We start from the raw sequence: 10371 nt of genomic DNA, 5'->3' as shown, positions 1-10371 counted from the left end.
ATATATATATATATAGCGTTGATCTTAACAAGCATGTTGCCCTGTGAAACCCCAGATGTGTTTTAGTCACAGACCTCCAGAACTGCACAGGAAGCCTGACTTGGATGTGTGTTCGTGAGATGGTAAAAGAAGTCGTCCTGGGTCTTTTGTTTGCTCGAGTGGGGTGTGGAGAGTGAGACTGCAGATAAGATGAACTGACTTCTCAAAAGCCAGTCTTCACTCAGCTTGACAGTCTACCTGCTGCGTATTGTCCCTCTTGAAAGAGGAGAGCAGGACAGTGTCTCTGTAGGAAGCCTGTGGCGATCACAAGCACCTTAAACAGGCTTTTCTCCACAGGAGAGCTATATATGCTCACTATGTTTTTCCCCACTTCTTTCTTTCTTTACTTTTATTCATTATAATGCTTAGCAATCTAAATCTGCAGTGGTGGTATTGTGGATCTCGTCTACATAATTGCTGTGTCTGAACACCTGCTGAGCCACGTTCCAGCATTTCTGGGTTTCACAGCAAGGTTCAAGCAAGCATACTGAACCTAAAAAGATTTTTAGAATTTTAAGGCACGTTTTAATAATCACAATGATAGCATTTTTGAACATCACAGAATGTCTAAACAGAGTAAGCTGCATAGTTTTTTTCAGCATCATAAGTATTTGCATTTCCACACACATTGCGATGAAATGTTGGAAAGTGTAATAATGCTTGTTTTTGTTTTTTGTCTAGGTTGTCCCAAAATACTAAGTTTGAAACGAATATACCAGGGGTAGGCAAGTTCGGTCCTAGAGAGCCGCAGTCCTGCAGAGTTCAGCTCCAACCCTGAAAACAAAACTCACCTGCCTATAGCCTTAGTAATCCTGAAGACATTGATTAGCTTGTTCAGGTGTGTTTGATTAGGGTTGGAGCTGAACTCTGCAGGACTGCGGCTCTCTAGGACCGAACTTGGCTACCCCTGGAATATACCTATGATGTCCAAAGATGTTTGGTTTGAATAGTCTGTGATGCATAAAAGTGTCTAAGGTTGATTCAAGCATTCACACGTTCTGAAATCTAGAAATGCTGTTGAGGGTCAGGTTGAACAGCAAATGAAAGCCAGTGAGGTTTGATTACAACATTCAATCACACCATCTTTTTGTTTAGTTTTGATTCAAACAAGTCTGATGATTTAAGATACTTTTAGATTGGTTTATAAACATCTATGATGCCCAAAAATGTTTAAAGATGTTTGGTTTGAACAAGTCCACAATGCCCAAATATGAAGTCTAGGTTTGATTCAAGTCTTCACACATGCCCGTGAAACCCAGAAATATTGTTGAGATTGACTTGAAAGTGTCTTTGATGTCCAATTATGTTGTCTAGATTGGAGCGAAACATTTAAACATGTTTATGATTCTCAACAATTGTGTCTATGTTTGATTTGAACACACCTATACTGCCTATAAATTCTAATTATGAAGTAAACACTAAACAATAAATACCTAAAATGCCCAGAATTGAGTATAGATTTGAACGTGCCAACCTCACAAAATGCCATCAGAGTTGAATGCCATCAATGCCATTCAATAACACCACCTGTTATGTACAAAAATGCTCTCTCACTCCACATACATGTATATATACATACACATACATATATTTTGTAATCAATGTTGTAATCAATATATATATAGACTTCAGATAAATATGTAAAAACCTCTGAGAGTCTGTCTGATATTTTTCTTTTAAATGAGCATTTTATCAGGTTCCTATGAAAATAACATTAGACATAAAAAAAAGGCATTTTAATAACTGAATAATAACCTTTTCATTGCCATTAAAAGAAAATTACTGAACCTAAACCTTCTAAAAATGCTAATTTAAAAGAAAAAAATCTTAATATATCGGTATCTATCTATCTATCTATGAAAAAAACTGAACTGAAACAAATAAGTTGAAGTGTTAAATTGAAAACTGAAAACAAGAATGAAAAAAATATTAAAAGAAAGTAATAAAAAAGACAAAAGCACATAACACAATTACAAAATGAAAGTGAAAACTGAAAATATAAAAATAAAAGCACATTTAAAATTCAATCCTATTTAAGTAAATAATACTTAAGACTGATTCTAAGGAACAAAAGCGACTATCTCAGTCATTGCCAGTAGTTATTTTAGGCAGCCGTGTGTATAAGTGAGGTTAAAGGCCTCTGCAGGCACAGGCGGGTGTAGCTGAGCGAGTTGTGGGTGATATGTGTTGTGAGTGGGCTGAAGTGTGGAAACAGGCCAGACTGGCAGTGCCCTCGGCCAACTGAGTCTTCCAGAAGCAGAAACAGTGACACGGCCCTCTCGGCTGCTGGAAGAAGAGAGCTCTGCCTGATATAAAGGTCAGTCTCAGGCACAGAGCCAGGGCAGACTGGAGGTTTAGAAGCCAGTGAAAGGCAGCATATGCAGCTTGACCTGACAGTGAAGGTGCATGCACAACTGGACACTGGATCACTGCTATCCTTTCATGCGGTCTGTGGGTTTCCAGGCTCTGCAGAAAAAACGGATGCTATTTGCCATGCTTGGTCTCGTGCTCTCTCTAAGAACTCAGTGTCCTTCAGAGAGCCAGGCCTTTCAAACGACAGTGAGTGAAAGGCGGTCGATGGCCATTTATTAAGCACAGTAGACTAGAATGAGGTGGCGGTGGCGATGCTGAGATGGAGTGATGTCAAGCTGGGGCTGTGCAGAGCTGCAGAATAAGACTGATGGGTCGGGAAGGTGTGAAGTCTAGAGTTAGACTGTGGAGCAGATCCATCATCAATAACAGACACATTTAGTTTGTTAACCTGCTTAAATAATAATACAAATATAATGCATCTGTTTATTGTAACTATGGAGGTTTGGTCCAAAATAACTAGTGATAGATATATATTATTCAGAGAGATTCATTAGATAGGCTAATATTTAGCCATTCAGCACCCTGCACTCTAGATATCAGCACCAGCCGAAAGGCTCATATCAGTCAGCTACTAAAACAACAGTGGCAAAGGTCACATGCCAGTCATAAAAATGTCTGAAAGTCATTGCAACAAAATATCAATCCTTGTGTCAATTAATTTTAAATACAACAACAATAGGTTTATTTTAACTGTAGGATAGGATTTTTAAAAAATATTTTTAATTTCAGCATCATTACTCCAGTCTTCAGTGTCACATGATCCTCCTGAAATCATTCTAATATGCTGATTTGCTGCTCAAGAAACATTTATTTTTATTATCAATGTCGAAAGCAGTTGCTTAATATTTTTGTGGAAACTATGAAACATTTTTCTAGGATTCTTTGATGAATAGAACGTTCAAAAGAATGACATTAACATGAAATAAAAATATTCTCTATCATTATAAATGTTTATGTCTTTGCTGAATGAAAGTATTAATTTCTTTAAAAAAAAAACTGACTTCATACATCCACTAAAAATCACCAAAAACAGTTATTTAAAGGAAAAGTTAAAAAGTTAAAAAGGCTTCAACATTATTTGTTTGATTTTCTTTCCTATCTAATGCAATGACATTCACATATTCTTAAGTGTGACTCGATTACCAAACACATTTTTAGGGCCACTGAATATTACAGCACAATATGTGACCGTGACAGAAACACAAAGCAGAAATCAGCATAATTGCAAGAGGAGCAGTCTGTCTCCTTATTAGAACGTCAGGCGAGGAAAGATTTAAGCTTAGCTCTGCGCTGATCCACCGAGAACCCACGAGTTGAAGAAAACACGGAGGTTTCAAATATCCCCATCGGTCAGGTCTAATACATAACAAGGGGTGAAGCTGACAGCAATAAGCCTGTGTGTTTTTAATACAGCTCCAATCAAAGCCAACCCAACTGCCCTTTAAAAAGCACTGATAGATGACATATGGTATAAATGCTGATATCTCCCATCATACTGTGCCTTGAAGGGCATGAGAGCAGACAGAGAGAAAAGAGTGGATGACTTTGACAAAGATAGTAAAGGAAGGGCGTACAAGCAATGAAAATGGGCTAACCAGGAAAAGAGATTCCTGCAACAAATTAGAGAATGGGTGCTGATGTAGAGAGGCTCGAGTTTGTAAAATTTCATGTTAAATGGCATGAGCCATCGCGGGCCCTTGGGAAAAGGATTTGTGTAATTTTTTCTGGCATCTGAGGTGAGAATAACCATGAATGATTGCGTAGTCAGGAGAGCACAGCTGTCACCAGCTATTAAATCCACTTCTGCACGGACTGGTGTGGAAAAAAGGAGACTCGTTACAATGCGAGATATGTGCATGATAGCCTGTTCTGTCTGAACGAGATGAGAGGAGATGCTCGTGTTTATGGATATGCTTAAATCTCATCAGACAGTGTTCACTGCGTTCATCGCAGTGGCCATCTCTTTCAAGTTTCTCATCATTAAAAACTACAATCCCAGAATCACATGAGCCTTTGTTCTACCCGTGTGCTGCTTGATCCGTCCAGAAGGGAAGGCAGGAGTGACCAGGTTTCATTCATTTCTAATCCGCAGAGGGAATATGAGCCGGGCTTTTCGTGTTGTTGTGCTGCGATTCTAGGATCAATATACAGCAAGCTGCTTCTGTTGTCAATTGAAGAATCGATCCTGGTGAATGATGACAAGGCCACATTGCTAAAGAAAATCAGATTCCTTTACAGACGATCAAACATTCTTTCAAAACATTTTTCCAGCTAAAGAGAAACCTTAAAAGTGAAAACCGAACTGAGGCTTCACAACATTACACACACAAAAGATTGCTCTTGAAACTTAGCCACAGTTCTGTCCAGTTTAGCTGAATTAGTAGAAACAACACCACAACTAACTCAAACTAGTTTCAATCTGCATAAACATCACGAGGTAATGGGTTAATATAACTTTGAGTAGTTTTGTCATTATTTTAGTATTTCATTCTGTTTTGGTACATTCTATCACTACTCAACGGAAACCCAGCAGTGATTCCTAAAGCATCATGTGACTCTGAAGACTGGAGTAATGATGCTGAAAATTCAGCTTTGATCACAGAAATAAATAAAATGTTTTAAACATAGTCAGATTATTTTGAACAGAAATAATTTTTCCAAATTTGACTGTTTTTACTGTATTTTGAATCCAATATATATATATTTAAATGTTTGAGTATATAGAGAAAAAAAATAGAAACTTAAAAAAAGTTAATATTTTACACATAATATGTTACACATAATATTTTTCTTTTTCACATTGCAAATGGGTCGTTATACAAAAAAATTAATGAATTTATGCTCATACTGTATATTTTAGGAGGTTCTGCAAGGGAATCATCATATTTTGGGGTCCAAAAATGGTTTGAAGACCCCTGTCATAAGCACCCAATTATTACTCCACATGAAAAACTCGACTTGATTCTGGCATTAGCATGTTGCCAACAGCACAATATTATATTAAGCATGAAAACCACAGCACATTAGGCCAAATACTATCTAAATATTATCTAGGGTTTCCCTTACCCCGACCACAAAGGAAACATGCGATGCTCCCTTAAATTTAGAGACAGCACATATCTTAAAATGCTGCCTCCCTAGGCAGTTTACTTGGTTTTATAACAGAGCCTCTATTTGTTGTTCAGTCTTTGTTCTTTTGCAAACTTTCTTAAAGGGGTCATATGATGCGATTTCAAGTTTTCCTTTCTCTTTGGAGTGTTACAAGCTCTTGGTGCATAAAGAAGATCTGTAAAGTTGCAAAGACTAAAGTCTCAAATCCAAAGAGATATTCTTTATAAAAGTTAAGAGTCAACCACGCCTACCTAAAACAGCTCGTTCTAACACGCCCCCACATGTCTATGTCACTATGTGGGAAGATTTGCATTACGCCGCACAAATGTTCACGCAAAGAAAGAAGGCGTAACTTTTATTCTCGCTGTAGTATTGTTGCCGCCGCCATGTCGTGAAGACGCTGTGTGCTTCGTTGTGAAAGCGAAACTACTTTGTTTGGTCTTCCAAAAGAGGACACGACTAGAACTCAGTGGTTAAGTTGTATTTACAACACTGTTCCAGAACACTTCAACCCAAATATTCAGATGTGTGCAGCGCATTTTATGGAGAACGAGGACTGTTTCCTGGGAGAGTAGACTACAATGCCGGTTCTGTTTCTATAAAGTGGGGCAACTCCAACTTTGCAAGGACAGTCTGGCGCTTCAAGTCATTATAATCCGTAATTATATCCCCACTGGATGCAACAAATGCCTCTTTTATAATGGGTTTTATTGGTTTTGTCTTGTCGTGCCGGGACATGGCATCACAGTATGGTGAGGGGCGTAACATTTCCGTCACACGCTTGAGGTATTCGGCCAATCACAAAGCACTGGATAGCTGGCCAATCAGAGCACACCTCACTTTTCAGACCGATGAGCTTTGTAAAAATCTACGTGTTTCAGAAAGGCGGGGCATAGAGGAGAAACAATAATGTACAGTATGTGGAAAATAATGTGTTTTTTAACCTTAAAATGCATTAACACATTGAATTACACCAAATAATGTTCTTTTTAGTAACATCATATGACCCCTTTAAAGTTGCTTTCATTGGTAATTGCTGTTTCACTTGAGGCCAGGTGAGGATTGTTTTGTTGGCCTTTGAATTCTCCTCTCGATCTTCCCGCTTTGGCATCAATCAATGTCTCACATCGTTTGTTTGCATATTACAGCGTGCGGAGCAGGCGTGTCAGTCCGTCACTCTCTTTTAGGGAGGAGGGTTAGGACACTTTGCGGTTGAGGCTGATCGTAGCATTATGGGAGCACCTAGCCTGTGATTACAGATGTGCATGCGGTGCGTGATCCGCAGCCAGAGAGCTCAGCTGTTTGAAGGACACTGACTCTCTCAGGTACTCATGGTCTCCTCTGACCCTCCTCTTGCTGTGTGGCATATTTTACATGCCAGAATACCTCAGTCTCCTTAGAGGTCAACTGTCCAATTACAGTCAGAGTTTCACCCCGGTGCCCCCGGACAGCCCTCTCCTGTTTCATTCTTCTGCCTGACCTCTCTCTCTGTGACAGGAGATGAATTCAGATGAGCTTATTCAGCTGGTGGGATGAGGAGATATAAGGGTAAACACGAAAGAACGCATGACAGCTCCTCTCTCAAATAAAAACACAGCCTTTCTATCAAGCGTCAGTCTGACGCTTTGATTGGCAGCTGGCTTTTAAAATCGTATCTGCATCTCATCAAGGTGACATGCGCTGCTAGACTGTGGAGATCGAAATATTTATAGAATTATAATATTAAATCATAAACGGGTTGCATAGTAGCTCATGGCTATATCAGACTTTTCTTCAGGTCAGCATTTCAGATCATATCGCTCAAGTCAATAATGTCATTTAAAATGCATGAGGGTTACAAATACTGCTTATAATTGCATGCATGTTAAATGGAGGGAGATGCAAGATCTGTTCTCAAACCTAGTGAGCTGCCTTGCTGCCTACGGCCTACATACAGTAGGCAGTTGACTTCTAAGGTGGCATCCTAACCGTCCTGACCGGTTTCTGAAAAATAAAAAACCTTTGTGATAAAGAAGTATGCTTTAGCATACTTTTGAAAAGAATACTTACAAAAGAAAATAACATACTTCAAAACAATATATCTACAGGGAAAAACTGAATTGAATGTTTTCAGACACTTAAATGCATGTTAATTACAATGAAATGAATGTAATTACAATTAAATTAATTCTAGTTGGGAGTGCTTTTTTGACCCACTACATCTTTATATGTAATAGCATATTTACTTCCATTGTCTTTGAAATACGGTTAAAGTGTACTGCCAAATGTACTTAAATCTTATAAGCTAAAATACACTTTAATTTCTACTGAAACTCATGTTTTTACATATATTTACAATTACACAATCATAATAATAATAAAATTAAAGTATTTTACATGTGTTTAGTGTGTTCTACAACAACTGTACTTCTTTAAAGGAAAACAAAAGATTATTAAAACAATGATTTAAAATGTACTTTAAACTTTTCGTTTAACATTATTACAAAGTGCACTTGTGTGTGTGTGTTAATTACACTTAAGTGTGCAAAGTGTGTTAAGAAACATCTTCATGAAAGTGTCCTCTCTTTAAGGGCACTTAAGTGACCTTTAACATTATATTATCTTTAAGTACATTTTTTTAAAATATACTCTTAAGATTTTAAGTACACTACAAGTGCACATTTAAACAATTAGGCATTCTTCTATTTCACAAGGGCTTTCATTAAAAATATTTATTTTTAATGAATACTGATAGAGCAACACAATTTGTGTGTAAAAACATGATAACAGAAGACGTTTTTATAAGTATCATCAACAAGTGCTACAAGTGCACATTCAATACAATTAAGAACACTTCTTTTTTACAAGGTTACACAGAAAGCATCCTATTATGCCATATGCTGTAACACTTTATTTTGATAGTCCTCTTTAGACATTGTACTAACTATAACAATCTACTAGAGAGTATTAGTAGACTGTCCGCTTAATATCTGCTAACACTCTATTTTAATGGTCCATCAACTTTGCACGTACATGACAACTTATTCTACTAACCCTAAACCTAACACTCTACTAATCTGTAATGATCATTTTCAGCATTGCATTATTGCATAAAAGTTCTTCATAATCAATATAACTGAGCTTGTTGCAATATATTCTGAGATTGTATTCTCAGCGAAGGAGTCATGCGACTCTTGCCTTTGTATTTGGCTAAAACAATGCATCTTAGGTTGCCTTAAAATGCTGCCTGTGGAGTCAGCGAGAGAGAAAGAGAGACGCTCACTGGGGTTGGGCGGAAAAAGCGTGCAGCTCTTGCTGTGGATGATTTCCTTCACAATGGGCATGTCTTGCGAAACCGGCGGGGGCACAATCCCAAGGCCGGGCATCATGGGGTTCATCGGAGCAATTCCAGTCATCATGCCGAGGCTGGGGTCAAAATCTGCAGGTAAAGAGAACAGAGGACATCACAAAGGACTGAGTGAATAAAAGCCACTTTAGTCATGCTGGTACCATTCTGGTGTGGCACGGATTAAAGCTATGAGAGCTAAACACTCTCCCTCGAAGATAAATAAACACATAAGTCTAATACATATTTAAAAGGCTTTCCGAATGAATAGGTTTTTACTGACTCTTTCCTCCAGCTGTTTGCATTGGCTTGTTACTATGCGCAAGCGGTCCATCTGTGGGCAAAAACAAGTGAACACTGGCTTTCATTTACAGGTATTGGTTTAGACTACAGCTGCATGACAGCATGGAGCTCTTGGAAATGGAAATGACGAAGGCCTCGCTCTCTGCGGTCTCTCCTGCACCTGTGGAGAGTTTATACGTCTGTCTAACCTTACTAAGAGCACTCAACTCACATACTTCAAATATTTCCCTTCTTTGCAGCCACATAAGATAAACAAGCTCTGCCTCTGGCATTGGAGAAAAAATAGCCAAAAAAGTTCTGAGAGTAACGATCCATGAGATGTAAATCACACTGTAAATAAACACACCATACTGTAAGTAAATAATGTAAGAACACGTTTCAGGGTTCATATTCAAAGCCTAATATCTCCATATACACATAATAAAATACATATTTAATATTATAATATAAACTAAACTAGATGAGAAAAGTTTGTGAACAAACTCATATTTAAAAGGCTTTCCGAATGAATAGGTTTTTACTGACTCTTTCCTCCAGCTGTTTGCATTGGCTTGTTACTATGCGCAAGCGGTCCATCTGTGGGCAAAAACAAGTGAACACTGGCTTTCATTTACAGGTATTGGTTTAGACTACAGCTGCATGACAGCATGGAGCTCTTGGAAATGGAAATGACGAAGGCCTCGCTCTCTGCGGTCTCTCCTGCACCTGTGGAGAGTTTATACGTCTGTCTAACCTTACTAAGAGCACTCAACTCACATACTTCAAATATTTCCCTTCTTTGCAGCCACATAAGATAAACAAGCTCTGCCTCTGGCATTGGGGAAAAAATAGCCAAAAAAGTTCTGAGAGTAACGATCCATGAGATGTAAATCACACTGTAAATAAACACACCATACTGTAAGTAAATAATGCAAGAACACGTTTCAGGGTTCATATTCAAAGCCTAATATCTCCATATACACATAATAAAATACATATTTAATATTATAATATAAACTAAACTAGATGAGAAAAGTTTGTGAACAAACTCTGAAGTTGGCTTGAGAAAGCCTAGCCTGAAAGTTTGAAGCAACTGTAAAAAGCTTGACGTTTGAAAGCTTAGATTATCATCTTGATTAGCATGTTGTATGTGGCTAACATGATTAGTATGTTGTAAACATGTTGCAAGCTTGTTTTTAGAATATTAGCATGCTATTAACATGTTTCTAGTATGATTAGTA

General features: G+C 37.9%; 1 protein-coding gene across 1 annotated transcript in view; it reads right to left on the bottom strand.

Moving 5' to 3' along the window:
* LOC107553323 (ecto-NOX disulfide-thiol exchanger 2-like) overlaps positions 1-10371 on the bottom strand; it is a 273927-nt gene that overhangs the window by 53931 nt on the left and 209625 nt on the right. The window contains exon 5 of the mRNA XM_016235520.1: positions 8786-8941. Coding sequence (XP_016091006.1) covers positions 8786-8941 — 156 coding nt within the window. The remainder of the gene's footprint in view (positions 1-8785; positions 8942-10371) is intronic.

The sequence above is a fragment of the Sinocyclocheilus grahami genome, unplaced genomic scaffold (assembly GCF_001515645.1).
Source record: "Sinocyclocheilus grahami isolate Dianchi unplaced genomic scaffold, SAMN03320097.WGS_v1.1 scaffold470.1, whole genome shotgun sequence".
Taxonomy (NCBI): Eukaryota; Metazoa; Chordata; class Actinopteri; order Cypriniformes; family Cyprinidae; genus Sinocyclocheilus; species Sinocyclocheilus grahami.
This window is presented reverse-complemented; position numbering and strand designations above follow the sequence as displayed.